Source organism: Gallus gallus, chromosome Z (genome assembly GCF_016699485.2).
Source record: "Gallus gallus isolate bGalGal1 chromosome Z, bGalGal1.mat.broiler.GRCg7b, whole genome shotgun sequence".
NCBI classification, from domain to species: domain Eukaryota; kingdom Metazoa; phylum Chordata; class Aves; order Galliformes; family Phasianidae; genus Gallus; species Gallus gallus.
Window position 1 is genome coordinate 64,775,850 of NC_052572.1, and position 21,536 is coordinate 64,797,385.

The 21,536-nt window shown below is 39.0% G+C and overlaps 1 protein-coding gene across 2 annotated transcripts; it reads left to right on the plus strand.

The window, feature by feature from the left end:
* The first annotated feature begins 33 nt into the window (after positions 1-33).
* DHFR (dihydrofolate reductase) lies at positions 34-16,065 on the plus strand. Of its 2 annotated transcripts, none has more exons than NM_001006584.3 (6): positions 34-182; positions 539-588; positions 2,053-2,158; positions 3,048-3,174; positions 13,867-13,982; positions 15,173-16,065. In NM_001006584.3, exons 1-6 carry the CDS (start codon positions 97-99, stop codon positions 15,258-15,260), a joined length of 573 nt encoding a protein of 190 aa, NP_001006584.2. In that variant the 5' UTR covers positions 34-96; the 3' UTR covers positions 15,261-16,065. The 2 variants fall into 2 exon arrangements, with proteins under 2 accessions (NP_001006584.2, XP_025000494.1); XM_025144726.3 differs by lacking the exon at positions 34-182 and adding an exon at positions 311-378 and having other exon boundaries at positions 15,173-16,060.
* Positions 16,066-21,536: the final 5,471 nt, after the last annotated feature.

Sequence of the window (21,536 nt, forward strand, 5' to 3'; positions counted from 1 at the left end):
AGCGGTACCGCCTCCACCGCCGGATGGAGTCCCGCCCCGGCCCCGCCCAGCGCCGCTGCTGCGCGCAGTGAGGGGTGGCTGGCGGAGGAGGGAGGCATGGTGCGCTCGCTCAATTCCATCGTGGCCGTATGTCAGAACATGGGCATCGGGAAGGACGGGAACCTGCCCTGGCCCCCGCTGAGGTACGGCGGGCCCGCTGCCGCGTGTTCCCGGAGGGGTGGGTGGCGGACTACACGTCCCAGCGTGCAGCGCGGCACGCAGCCACCCGGCAAGGGGGCGAGCCGCGCGGTGCGTGCTGGGAGTTGTAGGCGGGAGGGCAAGGCGGGAAAGTGCGGAGGCAGCTGGCGGTGCTGAGGGAGGGCGCCGCGGGGCTCGGAGGTACGCGTGGGCGGGCGGCGGCCCTGCGAGATGACCCCGCAGGTAGAGCGGGGTCAAGCCGCGGCAGCTTTCCCTCTCCTCCATCCTTCTCCCTTCCTGCCACATTAATGTGAGTTATTTCTGAGCCACTGCCGTAACGCTCTGCTTGTGTATTTGCCAGGAATGAGTACAAGTACTTCCAGAGAATGACCAGCACCTCCCATGTGGAAGGTAATGTGCAGCGGGCCACCTCACTAAGTTCGTGTGATATCAGTCGCAGAAAAGATAGGGAATGTCACTTTCCACTGGCTTCCCCGACCTCACCAGCCCACGTGTTTGCAATAAAAGCAGAGCTGCAATTAGCTATAGCTCTTTCTTGGTCTTACGGCTCATTTTCAAACTCTCCAGAAGTTTCCCACCCTGTCTTTTTGAAAGTCCAGCGTGTGTTTTACCTCTTCATGTCAGAAAATGCAAAAAGACGAAAGTTTTTTGTACCAGTTGAGCAGCAGCAGGTTTTTTTTTCAGGTTCTGTTAGCTTATCTGCTAGCTTGTTTGCTGTAGGTAAACTTTGGCCATTCATTGCACCCCTGACCTTGTGGTTTGTCTGGCTGGGGGCTGAGACATCCAAGCATGCCAGAAAATCCTAAATATGGTGCCAGTGTGCAACCATACACGTATGGTGTCCTGTATATATGAAATAACATGCAACTCTGCTGATAATACATAGTAGTAGCGTTGAGATCCAACAAGACCTTTGCCGCAAAGTGATATTACAGACTTGGTGAAATAAAACCATTTACAGCAGGGCCAAAAAGGTTGTGATAGTGAGCAGGTACAGGGATGCATAAGCTGGAAACTGTAAACTTGTACTGACTGCATACTTCCTCTCCCAGAGGAAGTACGAATAACCCTCAGTGAATGCAAGAGAGAATCGGGTTATGAATGAAGAAATTGGTCAGAAGTAACTCAAGAGTGAATTCTAAAACATAATTGAAGATTCGTTCCTTTTTTTTTTTTTTTTCTTTAAATAAATACTCAAATCCAGCAGTTATGTCTAATCTAATAACTGGAATGATGGAATATTCAAACAACAATCAATTCTGAACAAAAATGTCCATTCATACTATGAGAACTCTTGGTGGCATCAGTTGATTTACACTTTACTCAGAGGGTGGTGAGGCCCTGCCACAGCAGCCCAGAGAAGCTGTGGGTGCCCCATCCGTACAGGTGATACAGACCAGGTTGAGTGGGGCCCTGGGCAGCCTGATCTAATAGATGATCTGACAATCCTGCTCACAGCAGGGGGGTTGGAGCTGTGTGGGCTTTCAGGTCTCCTCTCACCTCAGCTATTTTATGATGGAGATGAATTTGGCCACTTAACTAGCAGAGCCCATGTCAGTGAAACAGACAGTGGCATGCCTGTTTTGATGTTTTTTTTTTTTCTTCCAATTGCAAGTTGACATGTGTGCATTAAGCTGCCTTGGTGTCAGCTACCTGCCAGGGCTTTGAGGGCACAAACGTTTCTTTTGTGCCTATGACTCACTGCAGAATCAGGACCCAAGCTTGTACTTTGATAACTGCTGAAATTGATTTCAGAAGAGGGAGTGAAAGTCCAGCAGATGTCACTAAACAACTGAAACAAACCTGGTACAGAGCTGAAATACCATTTCAATAAATAATTTCTTTCTTACTCAGGTAAACAGAATGCAGTGATAATGGGTAAAAAAACCTGGTTCTCCATTCCTGAGAAGAATCGTCCTCTAAAAGACAGAATTAATATAGTGCTCAGCAGGGAGCTCAAGTATGTATGATGAACAAGAAAACAAATAACAAATCCAAACCTAAAAATATGTATAACAGTGCATCATAAAATAATTCTTAATGTAACATTTTTTACATTTGTTTCTGGTTAGGAAGCGTCTCTGTTGGTTCTGAGTGATATCATTACTTCATGTTTTTCTTTATGCTTTTTTTCTTATTTACTTCTTAGTCACTTCATAAAATAATTATCATTAATTTGCATAGTAAATACTAGTTCTATTTGTACACACAGACCATATGACACTTGTCAGTAGACATTGGGACTCTGGTATTTCTCTGGTACCTTATTAAACTGATGAATTTAATCTCTTTTTTTTTTTTTTTTTTTTTTTGAAGCTTATCGCTATTCATAATAAGGGGAAAAGAGTCTGTCTTTTTTCATGGCTGCCTTCTTGAATGCATCACTCACAATCGTCCAACTATTCTTAAACAAACGTGTTCACTCTAAATGGTTTATTGATTTGGAATTTGTTACTGGGTTTTGGACAGAAGATAGAGTTGGGGAGATAAAGTCTTTGTGGATTGTTCTGCAAGTACTAATGTTCTAGAATTCAAGTAGAAGTCTGTATTTAATTATATGAATATTTACATTCCTCAGATATGCTTTGTTAAAAACTTGATTTAAAAAAATCACATGTATAATTATCATGCCTCCTAAGTCATAGTTAGGATTAAATTGTGATTTATTAAGCTGTTCTACAGTGAGTTCAGAATTCTAACATAGTTTAGTAGTAATACATTTCAGTGTAATGAACTAATGTGAAACATGTAGCCACTTGTAAATACAGCAGAATATATTGTATATTTTGATTGCATTTATTATGACAATTTGTCCTTCAAATTTAGTAATAAAACTTTTTTTTTCCTAGGGAAGCCCCAAAAGGAGCACATTATCTTTCTAAAAGCCTGGATGATGCCTTAGCTCTTTTGGATTCACCAGAATTAAAAAGTAAAGTAGACATGGTTTGGATTGTTGGAGGCACTGCAGTTTATAAGGTACATTTAAAGTACTTTTAGATTATTAAATTTTCTGCACTGAGAGAAAGATGACTCAAGTTATTTTCACTTCAGGAAGTACAGGGGTAAGCCTTTTCCCCATTTGACCTAGTGAACTCCACTGTCAAAGCAAGCCTTAGGAAGGAACGTTTTGACTAACAAGTTAAAAATATCTGTCCAATTAACCGAATACTGCTCTTGCAATGTCATACAGTCATTGCACTTCTGAGAACTTTTCTTAACTATCTAAATTTCTAGGTTCTTACACCAAGACTCGTGCCGTTTTATTTTACTGAGAAAGGAAACTGGCTGTAGAGGATGTGATAACAAAGAAAAGCAATCCAGCATCTCTAACTAGAACATGGTGCTTCATACAGGTGTGCAAATAAGAAAAGAAGATTTAAGACAGTTAGCAGATAATAATGTCAGGAATAAGAGGAGATAAAAGAAGATAAATGTAAGACAGAACATAGATTCATTTTCCCATCCAGTAACCAGACATCCTGACTACTCTCACTGCCTAGGTTTTTTCTTGATGACTGTTCATGTGCCAAAAAGTATATGCCACTTTATTCTCAGGACTGCTGTTGCAGAAAGCCATGTACGACCATCAGTTCTCCTGCAAATGCCAAGTCCTCTTCTTAAGTAGGGTATTAGCTGTGTAACAAGGTCTTCAGTAAAACTAGCCTTCTTGTGCTGTGTTTGCTAAGCCATCTTTCTCTCTTCTCCCAAATCTTTCCTCTCATCTTCATCTCATACACATACAAAATTTAGCCAGCTCTCCATGCCTCCATACAGTAGAGTCCCTGAAGTCAGCTTTTCAGCCTCTACACAGTCCAGGTTCTGCCATTTAGTTCTTAGTTGACTTCATTATTTTCTCATATAATTTGCACTTACCATCAAACAGTACCACACAAAAGATGATGTCCATCAACCTTAGTTCCTTGCACATCAGTCAGGAGAGGCATTCTTTCTTCTGATTTAAAAAAAAAAAAAAAAAAAAAAAAGTCTCTGGAACTGTAAAGCATGCTTTTTCTGCTAAAAAAGGAAAACATTCTCATGCACTCTAGTCATTTCCGTAATTTAGGCTTCTGTCTGTAATTCTACGGGATACAAAGTGTGAGCAGAAGCATTTTTGCCTGTGCATTGCCTACATATTCATCCAGTGCTACAAAGAGTGATTTTTTTTTTTTTGTCCATGTAGGAAATTCTGTTACAGTTTTTAATGGTTTTTGTTAGTTTGTTTGCTTGTTTTTGTTTTTAATTATTATCTGGCCGTTAAAACAATACAATTTTTGAAACAATTACTAATATTTCATTTACAAATTAGTATTTTTGGTCAGGACTACTTTTGCAACCTATTACTTTGCTGATCAGCATAAGGAATATTATTTGAAATCTCAGGTGTTTTCCCACTTTCAAGTATTCACTCAGGCTATTTCAAAGGAATATGTAATTCATTAGGGATAAATCTGATGGTCTTGTAAATATTTCTGCACCCATTATCTTAATGTGATCTTAGTTAAAAGTATTTAATGGAAACCATATACCTCTACCAAAACTGCAGGTAATATTTTAGTGCCTATATTAAAGATGTAAAAAGCATTGCTGAAGTATTTCCTTCATGTTGTGTAGAGATGTGTGGGAAACAAAAATACCAACGGGTAATTGAAGTGAATCATTTTATTCAGTAAATGTAGATACTTTCTTTTAAAGCACTATTTTCATCTTAGTTCTTTGAATGCCTCAAAAGTTTGGAACTGATTGTGTTCATTAAGTATAAGAAAGTGACCGTACATACTTCAGTGAGTAAGTGCAGTAGGAGTGATTTGAAGCAGGTGCCACTGAGAACATGACATTTCTGCTTCTGGAATTTGGGAGGCTTAACGCAAAGTTCAGGTCTTTCTAATCAGGTGGAGCATTATGAGGACAAGCCATGATGAAGAGAGCACACCGCTCCAAAAAGGACTGTACATTTCTTTTCACCCCTTATGCAGATGATATTCCCTATTCCAACCAGCAAGTCCTTTTATTTTCCTGATACTGTACCTTGTTTCACTTCCTTCTTATTCAGAAGTAACACTGTAGTGCCTGCTAAATAAAACCTATTTGCATCTGAGTACTGCTGCACGACAGCGCAGTAGAGAGGTGTTTTTCACCTAGAAGAGCTAGTGCATTATGATCCCAGTCAGAATGATGCTTGTACTCTGTAAAGTGTCATTTTAAATGCTGTTTGTTAGAGCTGGCACTTTAAAGAATGGCAGGATAGTATAGGCAATTACAAGTCCTTCTTGATACTGGGAATCCCAAATTGTGCAGAACTGAACAAGCCTCTAATCCACATGCAACATGTCTTGCAGACCCCATCTATACAAGGGGTTACCACATTTGGTCATTCAAGCTATTGGAAGACTTTCTTCTTACAAGAAAACAAGTCTACTCATTTTTTTTTTCTGTTAAAACAGAAAGAATGTTCACATGGGAATGTCTTATTGCACTTTTAGATAAAGGCAGGGGCACAATGGAAGTATAGTCATTGTTGACAGAAAGCTGTTTGCAGACTCCTCTATATATCATCAGACTGAGTTTGTACTTTGACCAAGGAATCCATGCCTGTAGACCAACCTGTGTGTTCAGCCTAGCAGGATGCAGTGCATTCCTGGGCCTATGTAGATTAATTAATATGTGGTTCACAGATTCCTCAACATACAGTGGTCTTCCAGTCAGGATCACTACAAGAAAGAATGGGAAGCTTACACATACTTCTGCTGCACTTTCTTCTGCAGGGTTCCTTTCGCAGCTTGTCACAAATTTTTTGTGGATGTCTTGCGGGCTAAGGTAGTAATTACAATGCTGTTCTTGGAGTCTTCACCACTGCAGCTATTCTACCCTGTCTGATGTGTCTTTGGCACAGGAGTCTGGCTGAGGCGGATGGCATCCCATGACCATTCAGCTGTATACAGAAGGAAACTGTCTCTTCTGGGACTTACTGATCTCTGTAACAGAAAGCAGAACAGCTAGATATAGTAGGCATCTTAGTGGCAATAGGGACACATGAGTGGTGTTGGTTTTAGGAAGCAAAAGCAGAAAGGGTTGGAAGCAGCTCCCACAGTCCCCTGAATTGTTCAAAATGATATACAAACTGTCTCCTACTTCAGAGTGCCTTTAGGGGTAATGAAAAGGTAGGCACTTTTCAGCAGTGCCCAGTGACAGAACAAGGGGTAATGGATAAAACCTGGACACAAGAGGTTCCATACAAACATAAGTAAAAGCTTCTTTACTTTGAGAGTGACAAAACACTGGAACGGGTTTGCCTGGAGAGGCTGTGGAGTTTCATTCTTTGGAGATATTCAGAATGTGCCTGGATGCTTTCCTGTGCAACCTGCTGTACAGAACCTACTTTAGTAGGGGTGGTTGAAGAAGGTAATCTCCAGAGGTCCATTCAAACCCCTACAGTTCTGTAATTCTGTAAGCTTTTGATGCGACTTCTTGTTGTCCAAGATCTTACTCAGCACAGACCATCATCTTAAATTGACTTGACACTGATGGCTTCATTGGATTTTTAATCTGCTCATACAGACACAAGTTGTAATATTGCCCCCAGCAAAGCTTTTGGACTTCTCACAGCATAGGTTTACAAATGTAATTTCTTTAGATCTCATTGTGATACCATACTGGATCTTCCAGAAGGAGCTGATGTTGCTACTGATTATACAGATGAGGAAGGAAGAGTGTGACAACCCAGCAAGGGCCAGTAGGTCATAGCAATTACAAAGGCACTGTGTGGCTTGAGAGGCACTCTGTGGTTTTGCATGAGCTCTTCATGTTTTGAGAGCCTTCTGCTGGCTCCCGAGTGCTTGTTGTGTGTTGCCAACTTGCAGTAGTGACTCACTTACTGTCCCCTGAGTCTCTACTAGCAGTTGGAGCATATCACATAAGCAGACTTTGTGTCTTGGTTTCATCTTCAAGAAGTTCAGGTCATGCACACCAAGATTGCTCCCCAGTGCAACCAAAGCATGGTAAGTAGGGACAACTGGAGGATTCGTTTTAAAACCACCTTTCTTTTCTGAGCTAAGACACTGATATGTACGCACTCTGTGTAGAATTAATGTCTTTTAATTTTCTGTTAATGGAGAGGTTCAGGTCTTGGTTTTTGACTTGAATAACAGTGAAACCTGGAGACACTAGTAAATCTGCTACATCAGTCTTTTTAAATTGAATTTAAACTGAGTGTTTAAAATTTATTTAGAACATCATGCAAGTTTTACTGTGTGGTTTAGCCCTGGCAGGCAGCACAGCACTAGTTAGCTACTCACTCACTCTCTCCAGGTGGGATGGGGAAGAATTAGAAATGTAAAAGTGCAAGAGCTCATGAATTGAGATGGAGACTAGGTAAAGCAAAAATTGCCTATGCAAGCAAAGCAAAGGAAGGAACTCATTTGCTGCTTCCCATTGGCAGGCAGATGTTCAGCTGCTGCCAGGCAAACAGAGCTCATTACACGTAATGGTTTCTTGGAAAGACAAACATCATCACTCCAAACATCCACCCCTTTTCTCCTTTACTCCAGCTTTTATTGCTGAACTCGATGCCACGTACATCCCTTAGGTGAGTTTGGGTCCTGGTTCTGTCCCCTCACAGCTCCTTGTGTGCTCTCAGCTCCTCCCTGGTAGGGCAGAGTGAGAAGATGAAAAGGACTTGCCTTGTACTGTTATGCAATAGCCAAATCACTGGTGTTCTATCACCACTATTTTGATCAAAAATCCAAAGGACAGCATCTTCTGAGCCTCTACAAAGAAAATTAATTCTATTCCAGCCAAAACCATGACAAATAGGAACTAAGTCCAGCCTATCTCCAGATATTAAACGGGGCTTAAAAAAAAAAAAAAGAAAACGTGTGTAGACTTACTTCTGTGCAAAGAATGGCCTCATAATGTGGTAGTTTTTAAGTGTTCAGTGTAAATCTTGCTTTGTAGAAATAACCAAACACAAATCCCAAAGAAAGAACCGACCAGTAGAAGAAAAACTAGCAACAGAATTTTAAAAAGTGCAGAATAGTACTCATGTATTAAATTTGGAGAACTTGTAATTTTGTAACAGAACAAAAGGTTGTTCTTTCATAGGAAATTTTGTTTTATTTTTCTTCTGAGTGAATAGCTAAGCCAGGCAATTAATGATGCTGACAAATCATATTTGGGGACATTATTTAACCAAGAGGCTTAAGCTGGAAAATTAAATTTCCAGTAATCTCCAAGGGAAAGTTTTGTCTAATGTACATGCTTAGGTGTCTTCCTTATGTATTAGTATTTGGCATATGTTTTTTGGTAATCTACTCCCTTTCATTCTTCAAAACTACTGAAGGATTAAGTTGCTACTTGTATGTAGTGCAGCAAGTCTCTTACAGATGTTTAATTACCCTTTTAAACAGAGTTTCTTAACTAAGTATATAAACTTCACTGGGTTTTGAATGTCCCGAGTGAGTTGTGAATGCCATATTTGATAAGCTTCAGATCTTCACTGTGGCATGAGAATCACTTCTTCAAAAGAGAAAAATATGAATAAATTGAATTGCTAGTTTTATTGTGATTTTTTTTCAAGCCTGCCAAAACCTTATTATCTAACACTATTATACTAAATTTTATGGACTCTCCTTCTATGGAGATATTCAGGACCTGTCTCTGCAGCCTTGCCTGTATGACCTAGTGTAGGAAACCCACTTTAGCAGGGAGTTGAACTCGATGATCTCTTGAGGTTATTCTGAGAAAATACACATTTTAAAGACTACATTTTTATGTGTCTGAATTTCCTACGAACCACAAATATACTAATTTTATTGCCTTAACCACATGTAAAACAAAATGGTTTAAAACTGCATAGCTGCTGAGATAGAGACTGACATGTATGCGTTTTCATTTGGTTTTGAAGTGCTGTGTTCTGCCAGAGATGTGACCAAGGACTGAGAACCACTTACAAGGGAGCTTTGTAGATAATGTAATTTTCTGTGCTAATGTGCTGTACTCTGCAGGTTCCAGTGCCATTGTTCCTGTGTAGTGCTGCTGTCAAAGAACTTGCTGCAAAGAGCAAGCTTCTCTGAGTTTTCTGAAGCCATTGACATGGGGGGCATCACACACATGCAGGCATGAAAGATATTTTTCACCTGTGAGAACCAGTATGAAAAGCAGAGAACTGACTCCATTGGCTTCTTTGTTATCTTTCAAACTAACTAGTCTGGCTCAATCCTATCAACATTTTTGAAAGCTCATAACACTGTGTAAAGTGGAGAGTGTTATTACTAAGCTACAGGTAAATGACAGCATCTCAAAAATATCTTTGCCTGGAAACTAAATTCGGTATCCTTTGTTATGGAAGGTTTCAGACAGAGTGGTTGGCATTGTTCTCCTGGCCTATGGAGAGAACCACTCCTGGCTGTGACAATGTAGATAAATTTGAAGGAAGCAGAGTGGTTGTGCTGTCCGTGCTTCCTTTCCCTGTCCCACCAAATTCATGATAACCTCACTTAATTATGCAGGCACCTATAGTCTTGAGCAATTTTGTTTCCAAAGAAGATTACTGTCTTCCCAGTATGTAAACAAATGTAACTCTTGGTTATTGCAATGCTAGCAAGTACTTCACAGAACAATTTTCCCATATGTATTTGAACAACAAGATGGCAATACAAAAACAGTTTTACTCTATTCTTATTACTCTGAGAAAGGATTATAGCTATCTTATTGCAATTTTCTAACATCTCTTTTATATAAATGTGACGAGCTTACAGCATTACAGCTGATGACACTACCGTTCTATAGAAATCTGTGTTTTGTAAAAATATATCCTTAACTAATGTAGCTTTGTATAAACATATGCTTATCTAATGTAGCTATGCCTCTTGTCAGTGCTTTGTTCTTTTACTTAGTAACAAATAAAATCATAGGAAATGGAGTTACAATGTTAGCAATAGACTAGTGGATTTCTTTAGTTTAGAAACTTTATGCTTTCTCAGACATGAGAGGGACATATCCAGCTTTTCCATTATGCATGTCAAACTATGTAAACTCAGATAATTTTTAACTCCGGAAAAAAAGGTGTAGTATTCGTATTGTTCTTTGCTTGCTTGTTGTGAGCAAACTGATTTGACATTTCTATGGGAAGAAGTAATCTTGTAGCTCTGAAAAGAGCTGCTTCCTAAAATTCTTTTCAAAGGTACTTGCTGAGGTAATAGAGGGAAAGTTTTAAAAGATGCTGTTCTAAACATGGGCCCTGCTTTTCTCTTGACATTGGAAAGTCCAGTTCATAGAGCTTATCTTTTTTCTACAGGGTCAGAATGGGTAGGCTTTTCTGTAAAGGTCATACAGGATTTTTATTACACTGGTCTTGTTCCATGCAGGAAGCTGGTGATGGGAGCTACCACAGCATTCCCTCCTCACCAGGTTTAGCCCTAGCAGCTCAGAAAGGAAGAAGAATTACTTCATTCAGCCAAGCCCTAGGAGCATGGGCAGGAAAGGGTTTTGAAAGTGCTGATTCTTGTGGTCATCATAGCCACTCTTATAACTGAGAAGGCTTAACTTTGGCAAACTCTGTTATCTACATAAAACCTAAAGCTTTGGGAGATCTTTGGCTGTGGGGTTTGTTTGTTTGTTTGTTTGTTTTAATGTATAAAATAGGTACTTTTAATACTCTTGTGGTTTCAGAGTGCATTTTAAGGGTTGACAAACAGAAGACAAGTGGACAGAATGTTTCTTTTGAATTTTTTTCTTTTATATTGTTCTTGCACTTTGTTTGGATTGGCAGTATTGTTGTCTAGCAGCAGACACTTCAAAAATAAGTGCTGCAGATAGCTACTTTATCTATTTTACTTATTTTATGCAATCAATAGCAGATAGGAAGATAGTGTGCGTGTGTCCTTCTAAAACCTGCAAATCTTTGAATGACCAGATATAATTGGTTACTTCTACAGAAATTGGTTGCTATGCTGTCTGATGTGCAGTGGTTTGGTGATTAAACCTATAAAAGATTAATTTTCTACATAGTACTTTTGAAACTGCTTGTAATATGCAGCTATTTGTTGCAGAGCTTTAGGGTTATTTTAACCTGTGTTCTACAAAGACAACTAATTCAAAGTAGTCCTTAAAGTACAGACGTAGGCTAATCTTGTATGACAGGCTGTCCAATAAAGCTGGAAATTAGGGGGAATATAATTCTTAGGTCATCTACTTCTTGATGTATGATTCAGAGACAGGTGTATTGATGGTTACTTGGAAAAGACCAAAAAGGCAAGGGTATGCTAAAATCTTTTAATAGGTATATGAAGGCATATGTGAGTAATAAAGGGCTGGTTCACCTTTGGGGGTGATTTTCCTGGAACAAGAGGACTAGTCTTGACACCTCATCAGTCCTGTCCTCTCTTTCTTTTGGGACGTCATCTCTGTTGAAGGAATCTTCTGGTGTTTCTGAAAGAACAGATCAGAAGCTGTAGTTGTAATAGGCTGTGTTCTAAGACGAACCACAGTCAGTTTTGTTTTTCCCTATTTCACCAAGCTTTAGAATCTTAAAAGGTTCAGTAGCTGCTACACAAACAGGCAGCCTTGTGCGGAGAGCAACAACTACTTTTGAGAAGTCCTCCCCTAAAATCTAGCTTTTCTATTATATACATTGTCCTGAAATTTGCAAAATAAGGAAAAACCAAAGAGTTAGTACTGATCTACCTACTGGAAATTATTTGTCTGTGTTAGTTTACCACAGTGTTGCCTGATAGGTAAAATTATGTATTAGTTCCTCCACATTCTGTCTAAATAGTCAAGATTACTTACATACATATATATATATATTATATTAAAATGAAATAGTATTCACCCTGATGTATTCCTTAGAATAAATATGCATAATATGTATAATATTGAATCACATAATTAAGCTCAGAGGAAGTTTGTCAAAATTCTATCAGATCAGCACTATGTATCCTCTAATTTATCTTCTGTACCAAAAAAAAAGTAGATAGAGTAAGCTGGACAAGGCAGGAGTGAATAGTAAGTGAATGCTAGCAAAGAAGTACCACAATCTTCGTTGAACTTACACAGTTGTCATAAAGCACTTTCTCTGCCTGCCAGTGTCCATGAGTGCAAAGTAGTAGTTTGCAGAGCAGGTGTCACAGTATAGTTCTCTCTGAGCAGTTTCATTTAGAGACTCCAAACATGGGAATTTTCATATTTAATACAAAACCTGCTTATGTTAGTCTTCTGAAGGTGCTGTCAGGGAACAGGAAGGACCACCCAGAAGGACAGGATGTTGGGACCCAGAGACAATATCTGGACAGCACAGTGCAGCTTCACCAGCAAAAGGGCTCACAGTGGTGAGGCGGGTCTTCAGAAAACAGTGAAGGCCCATGAAGGTACCCAGGCCAGGCGTAGCCCTGGGGCAACTGGACTGGGCCATAGGGACAGGCTAAGGCCAGGCTGGTATGGCAGTCTGTGAAATGATGTAGCAATGTTCTTAAATTGGAGAGCAAGTGAAAATTACACTTAACAGAGTGTAGCGATCGGAATACACAGTCAAACTGTATTTCAAATATGCTTTTCTGTACTCTCTATGATATACTGTAATAACATCTTGATCTTGGGCATCATGCCACTCCTATCCACTGGGAAGGAGTGTGTAGTTGTAGTCATCTGAAGCCCATTGCTTTTCTCCAAGTTCTTTTTATTTGATATTTAGTTCTTATGCCTACATAAGGCTGAGACATGTATACATACAGACTCCAGAGTTGTTCTGGCTGACAGAGGAAGGCATTTGCACTTTTTCTGTAGATCAGGGGACAAGCAGTTCGGCGGCATGTTGAGCTATTCAGCTGACATAATGTTTTCTCTAGCGCATAAGCCACCATTGCATTCCCTTCTTGCTAAGTTCAACTTTCTTTGCAGCAGCTGCAGTCAGTCACTCCATGCTTTCCTGAGAGTGCAGAGGCCTTAGCTGAAACACTAGAAAAGTTCCTATTGCCCTGAGTAAAAAATTGATAAAAGTATCTCAGTAAACAGAACACCGTATTTTGTACTTAGTTGTGAAGCAAATTATTATTCCATTATTCTGCAGATGTATGTTTCAATTCCTACAGCTGGCTCTTAGTTAAAACAAAAAAAAAAAAGAAAACATGATATATGTAAAGAATCTAGATGAACACTCATTCAGTGCAGATGGATATTGTTGTGCTCTAATTTTCATTTTAATGTATTCTCTGGAAATAGAGCTGCTTTTCCAGAAACCTACTTCTCAGCAAAGCTAGCAATTGATTTTATTGGATTAAGTTTGAAATTACTTGGTTCCTGTGCTTGTCAAAGTAAAACCTAATAGCATGGTGCATGGTGAATCATCTTTAACAGCGTATTGCTCACTGCCAATCTGGGGGAAAGGGAGAAGCATCAGTAAAGCACTTCAACACAAATATTGTAGCCAGGCACCGGTACAGCGTTTTTAACTCATGAGTTTGTGAATGTTTATTAGGAAAGATCTCACCAGAAGGTGCCTTTTTAAACTTTTTCATTCAGGAAGCCATGAAACTTGACATTGTCTTACAGGTCTCAAACAGTGTTTTAACACGATTATTAAAAAAAAAATTAATTAAACATGAATAATACATCATAAATAGTCCAGGTGTTTTACACAGAATAATTCAACTTTAATTGTTTGTTTTATTTTTAAAGGCAGCAATGGAGAAGCCCATTAATCATCGACTGTTTGTGACAAGAATATTGCATGAATTTGAAAGCGACACATTCTTTCCAGAAATCGACTACAAAGACTTCAAACTTCTCACGGAGTAAGTGTCAGAATGTATGGTGGTACTGTGTTCTGAAGGGAGACTTAATCATTCAAATGGGTAAGAATTTTGCTAAGGCCACACTCTGTTTGACTTAAGAGATGCAAGTTTCTGCCATCTCTGTCACATTGCAGACATGCTTTATGCTCTCTCTATCAAGATTACAGGAAGTTGGGAGGTAGCAAAAATACAGATGGATGCCTCAAGAATCAGCAGGATTCTTTGTCTTCTGCTCCCATTTTGGTTTCCAGCTAATTACAAACAAGCAGTAAAGAGAAAGTGTGGCAAGATGGGCTCTCTGTCCACAGCCTAGGGTGCAGGAGTGCATTAGCTATGAGGCTGTAGAGAATAAGTGGGGCAGTGCAGAAGAATATGGCCCAGACAAACCAAGTGGGTGGGGAATGTTAGTTGGGTTTTTCAACTTAAACAAATTCCGAAGTGCTCTGTGCCCTAACACAGTCCTAATGCAATATCCTGACTTCTGACACCAAAATCCCCATCTTTCTCTGGGTTGTTTCCCAGGTATGCATTGGTTTTGGTCAGTGAACAGAAATCAGCATTTGGTCTTTATGTAATATAGTCAATAATTCACCCGCTGAAATGGAAACCTAACAGACGCTGATCTAGGAAAAAATGTTTTAAATTCGTTCCTCCCTCAATGTCAACATTACTCATACAAAGTCCTTACTTTGTCACAGGAACTGAAGAGATTTTAAGAGTATCTATTAATAAAAAATTGTTTTAGTAACTCTGGAATAGAGGGGAACACTTTGCAGTAGATAGCAATCACCTACATATACTTGTAAGAAGCTTTTACTATACCATTTCCTCTAAACCATGTAATCAAAAGCAAAACAAAAAAAAATGTCTGTGTCACTTCTGCCTTTACAGACATTTTACGTAACATGGGAAGATTCAGTCAAAATGTTTGTTGTCTTTTTCATCTGTTTTACATCACAGTCTACTTTTTCAGTTTAAGAAGATGATGTATATACATACATTACTACAAATGATAGTAATTAATGTGCTTGCCAAAAATAGCATATAGTTAGTATTCCTATGGTAGGGGTGGTATTTTCATGTCTTTACCAGGTAATTCTCTCTTCTGATTGATTAGATAAATTACTGGTGATTTACACAATTACTTTCTATGTTTTATCCTTTGTTTTTTTCACTTCTCCCCTCTCTAGATACCCAGGTGTCCCTGCTGATATTCAGGAAGAGAATGGCATCCAGTACAAATTTGAAGTGTATCAAAAATCTGTCTTGGCACAATAAAAACAAGGTTCTCTTTAGTTCTATATGCAACTGGGCATTTTAAATTATGAAATGTTATTGATTGAAAATATACATTACATACATATTACATCACTGTGAGAAAATCTATTTGATCGTGCAGTACCTCAACAATGAAAGATCCCAGAGAACACACCCCACATTTTGAATGTGTACCCTGCAGTGGAAGTATGAGCGTGGTCAGCAGCATTTGCAGCTCCCACTCTGACAGTGAAAACCTACAAGGAGGGGTCCTTACCTCTGTTTCATTGCTGATCAATCTGAGAGCAGAAGAGGTTGATGTTTTTGTTTTTTTTTTAGTTATAACCCAAAACTTTGCTGTATCCCCAAAGTATTTCTAAAGCATCATAAAGCATCATCTTATTAAGCAATTTTGAGGGAAATTCACGTAATGTTGGCCTTAATTGTTGCACTAAGTCTCCATTCTAACATCAGCAAGGGTTGCAGTGGACAATTGCAAGTTTATGCAATTTATGACTGTTCAACAGGGCATAACATTGGCCAGTTTTCTATGAGAAGTTAAAACCTTCATTTTGCATGCTTTTGAAAAGCAATAACGAAACCTCGTGTATTAAGAGAAAAACACACAAAGTATCAGCTTTAAACAGCTGTTGAATTTCTCATGGCAGTTCTACAGCAGTAAACTGTTGCAAAAATAATTTTTGTTGTCTCAGTTTTCTTTGTGTTCCTTTTTCAGTCTTAAAAATGTAAGTACTTTGCTACACTGATCTTCTTTTTCCATATGTACTTTTTACATCAATCAATAAAGATTTAAATATCAATATTATATGCCTGCATTAAATTGCAAAAGTGTACTGTACTTTAATTTGCCAGCACTTTGTGAAAGGCAAGAAAACATACTGTTGCCAAGGGGATTTGGTATTTTTCTGGTATTTTTTGTTATTTTGTGATGTAAGTCACAGTGACCCTGACAAGAGAAAATAACCTCCCAAAAGCATTTATTATGTACCAGTTAATATCAAAAGACAGGTCAGTGTTAAAAGCTCTGCACAGCTCATCTGCAAAGTGCTGTATTTATGGCAACTGACATTTATTTCAAGTGGAAGCAAACAAACACTTTATGCAATGGTAGATTACTCTGTGATACTAATGTGAAGATAGATGAGAAAATTTCTGCCTAAGTACGTATTGCATGAGATATAATCAAAAGCTTTGCAGAATCAATCTGGTTTCAAAGAATTTCCACTTGGATGCAAATGATTCTTCAAGGAATATAAGAGGAAGTTTCTCTTCGACTTTGTAGAATCTTCTCCAGATTTAGCTACCTTCACTTGCCAAGTTCTACACCAAAGATTGACATACCAGCCACTGGCTAGTTAAGTGCTGTTTGAAGTAAACAGATGGGCAGAAGGATGTAAGTCTCCGTACGTTTACAAAGACAGTTTGCTGACAGGTGCATTATTTTCAGAGGATGGTTGCTTTGCAGAATTTTAAATCTGCCCTTTTAGAGATACCTCAGATTGTTCATGAAATAACTAAGACAAAAAAAAAAACAACAAGTTACTGGCTGGACTTTGTATGGGGCTGTGTTGAGAAGCGGTACCTGGCTCTCTGACAGGTAGGGTCAGAAAGTACATCTGTGTGCTGCTCACCTAAATTGGGTGCTGGACCCATCACCTTGCCATATAAAAATATTTTATAGTTTGAAGAAGAAAATATCTTCTGATGCAAATACAACTTTCCCATGTTTTGTTTACTCCCATATCTCACAGATCTATGATGCTGTGACAAGCTATAGATTCTAGTGCATGGAGAAATGTCATAGTTTTCTTCATTCCCATGCAGCTGAGTGCAATGAAAAGCACCACGAGTGACAATATAATTACCAATCACCAAGAAAAGTATAATGCAGATATAATTTAATCCCCCTCATTCATGCTTTCCCAAGAACAAAGTGTTCTAAACAGGTTAAAAATTAAATTTTTAAGGATAATAGTAGTTCTAATAAGATTGCTAAAACAGGGGGGTCCACATCATAGATGACATGCAAAGCATTAGTGTTTCTGTTGCTCGTCTTTTGTTCATTATCTCTCTTGTCTGAAAGTGGACAGCAATTTCCATTTGGTTGTAGAAAGCTAATGTTTTAAGTAGCTCGCTAGTATTGTTAGGGTCACAGTGTATTCAAGGACAGAATTGGGAATGTTCCAACAACAAATCGCTGCCACTGAAAACAATCCATGGAGAAGAAGGGCAAACACTAAGTAATAGGAGTTTCCTAATTTAGCCAACGCAATATTGGTATATATACAGAGCATGGGGGAAAATAGGAAGGGAAAAATTATGATTAGCTTATGCATGTTATTGAAGTAGAGCATCAAGAGCATTTGACATAAGCTCTTAACTGGGACCAGACAACCATATTGTGTTCATCAGACTACAGCTAAATTGTCAAAAGCTTATGCCTAAAACCATAATAATTCTGAAGTGTTTAAAAGCAATGCTAATAAAAAAGGAAGGTGTGAGCAGGCAGTGGCTGATTTGGAGAGGAGGGAAAAACTACAGGAAGGCTGGTTTGTCCATTGTTGCTGACAATGAGGTGGCTAAGAGAAAGCCTAACAAAACTTCCTTCACTATGAAGCAAGAAGATACTTACCTCATTAAGCACTTGTGCTTTAACTGTCTCTGCCTGCTCAGCAGGACTAGGAATGAAGCCTACCAAGTTAGAGTGCAATCAGAAAAATCTTCTGGAGGCAGGTCCTGGAACAAAAGGGTGAAGATGGAGAAAAGAGAGGTAAGAAAACTTGTTTTCAAAGAAGATTACACGATTTCTTGTAGTTTGTTCTGTAATGGTAAATATTACTGCAAAAACAATTTCAAACTGCCCCAGGGTAGAGTACTTCCAGGATACTAAGACAAAGAATTTCAGGACTGAAGCTTTTTCAGGAGTTAAATGTTTCAGAGACTGTTTTTGACAGCTGCAGTGAAAACCTCAGCTACAGATGCTATTCTGAGGTGCAAAGGCTGCATATGAAAGCTTAATTCCCACCCCAGAGTATCCAGTAGCCTGCAAGTTAGCCCTGTGCCCAGGCTGGTCTTCTCATTCTCCTGGGGAAAAGCAAAGCATTCATCTTTGTGGCTCCATGTAGGGAACCTACCCGTTTTTCATTGGCCTTCAATTAAAAAGACTTCACTTCTACTTGCTGTGGAGTGAATCCTGTGTTGTTTTCTTATTTCCCATCTGCAGATCATTGTGTGTCCTTTCACATACAATCAAAGCAAAGTTTGTAAGAAGTCTTTTATCAGATATAAAACTCAAGTGACCCTTTCCACTGATGCAGCTGTGGGACCAGTAGCTCCCCATGACAAGCAAACGGGAACTGTAATGTCATCGCACCCTTCAGGTAGACCAAGATTATATGTACGCCAGTGTCCAAAGTACACCAAGAAGTAGTGCTTTTGGTGGCTCTAGGTGGGTTGTATGAACTACAGAAGAGAGCTAATGAATTTCATAATGAATTTTAAGTTACATTTTCCTCATTTGTCTTTGGTAAAAATAGGCATTCTGTAGTGGACTTTTCCTTTCTTCACTTAGTAGTTTTGTGCATGTTGCTATTTTGGTCAGCTACAATTGATTTCTTCAAAATATTGAATCTCAGTGTCCTTCATGCCGTTAACATTCTCTTTCCAGTGAAATCTTGTTTCCCTTGTTATACAGCAGCTACACCATTATCTACTGCATAATTCACAATATTTTTTCTTTGGTAGTATATAATTCCAAATCCCTTTAGAAACTCCTGCAGTGCACAAAGGGTGCAGACAACTTTCCACTTTAACTTAAGTAATCATGCCTCTTTCATCCAGTACCATATATATATTCATATGAAGGAAATCTGTATCTTTCATGTTATAGACAAATAACTGCCTAGCCTGTTCAGAGTATTTATGTAGGTATTCAGGAAAGAAAACAAAAAAAGACTTGTAATCAACAGTTGTGAATGTCATTTTTTTTCTTGTCAGTACCATGAAAGTTTCAGATGGAACTGATCATGGCTTGTACAAACTTCAAACAGGTCTGTTAACACTGAAAGTAGTATTGGATGTCTTGAACTCTTCTGTGACTTTTCTTCATTAGAAAATAAATACTGAGGCCAGAAATCACTATATAGAAATAAGTAAGTTCTTACTGTATGGTACAGAACATATTTTGCCACTGTCTTACTTTAACAGTATGCCTGGCACTGTCATGTTAAAACATTTAAAAGTAGGAAGACTGCTCTGAAAGTAATGCTGCTTGCTTTATGATGTTGACCCATAGCAGTAAAGACAGATGTTGGTGGTATGGCAGTAGAGACTGAACCTTCTTGCCAATATTCTGTTACATTTTGTTGCCATATAACAGATGGCAGCAGAGGGGCACTCTGACGCAATGGCGTCTGACATGGAGGTGCATATGGAGCAAAGGTGTGTCATGGAATTCCTCCATGCAGAAGAAATGGTGCTTGCTGACATTCATCAATACTTGCTGAACATACATGGAGATCAAACAGTGGATGTTAACATTGAGACAGCGGGTGATGCCTTTCAGCAGTGGTGGTAACAACAGTGGGTCACCTCTTCTGATGCAGAGTTTTACCAGTGCAGCAGTGTTTTGTAGTTGAGAATGTGCTCTGTTAGTGTTCTTATGCTCTTTGTACCTGTTGTGGTTTCTGTGGAGATAAATAGGAGGCATTACTTTCAGAGCATCCTATGTAACTTAGTTCACAGTCCGTTTTCACTTTTTTAGAACACACTTATGAGAAAGTATCGGTGCTACAGATGTTCACATACTGGGTTAGCAGCACCTGATTTGTACACAAAGGAAAAAACATCAGTAAAAGAGGGCTGTCCTACGTACCTGCTGAATTCCTACATTCAGGAGTCCAGCACTTGCTAATGGATGTGCCTATCCTACAGGATATTTCAATGCACTATAGTCTTTAAAATAGTCTTCCCACCCATTATAATTATTCGTGCAAGTATCACATGAGCATTCCCACACAGGCAATTTTTTAATTGAAGTAATTAGCCAAAATACACCAAACACTTCAGAGAGCATATTTGTTCCGCACAGAAGCCTTCATGTCACAACTAAATAATTAAAACAGTCCTGAAAGAGATTGAGAGAAGTACCATCTCTGTTATTATCTCACTGGAGCCGAAGCGGTTATACCAGGCAGGGTGAGTTGGGCCCATCTCAGAGATCTTACCTGATGTGATCAATTCAGTTAGAGATGGTTAGCAAAGAAAGTACGATGTGGAGTATACATAAAATTACCTAAGAAACCGGTAAAGTAATAAAATGTTATTCTGGATTCTAAACTGAATGCAGAGTTGAGACTTTGTGAAGGTAGACTCTTAATGGAGCCTTAATTTCTTCTGTTTGGTTTTGCTTATTATTTTTGAAACAAAACAGCATTTCTCTGCCCTCTACACACTGCCTCTGTCTTTTTTCTCTTTTAGACCTTCCCCAGTATCTCTGGATCATAGGCAGAACCTCTTTTCCTTATTTTAAATAAGCAGGCTGCAGTACCTCTTACATTTAATGAAAGAATTTTTAAGAAGCACTGTTATTTACAATGTGTTAGTGCATTCCATCCACCGAATGGTTCCAGCACAGTAAGCTGCTGCCTCTTTACACATTTTCAAATGTATTAGTTTAGGTACCAAATTACTATAATACTAATGTAAAGCTTAGATCCTTCATTTGAACTAAATGTTCTATTGTTCAATTGTAACTAAATGTTGGTCAGTGCAAAGTTGGTTTGGTGAGCACACCAAAAAGGCATGATAACCAACATGTTTACAGTCCCCTATAGAAAACACAGTCCACACACACACACACACACACAAAAAAAAAAAAAAAGGTTGTGTTTTGGATCAAAAATTTTTTTTTTCTTTTTCTTTTCCCCCTCTCCCCCTCCCCCACCCCACCCCATTAAGAGCATGGAGCAGCTCTCTTCCCTCATCCCCAGAATAATCCTGGGTGGCCCAGAGAAGGTCCCTGCTGAGTTCAGACTCCTTGCTGCATAGCCAGGAATCCAATCCCTGCAGCCACTTTCCCAAAACACAGCTCGCAGGCTCAAGGATTGTAGTCTTGCTCTGGTTTTCCAGCACCTTGTTGATCAGACTGCCATAAGACAAGTGTGTTTCTTCAGTTTTACTGTCTGGCTGCCTTTATTTGAACAAAAGTTTGTCAAGAGTTAGTGCAGTGGAATGTTTTGGTCAACTAAAATGAGCGCTGCTATTCTGACCATAAAA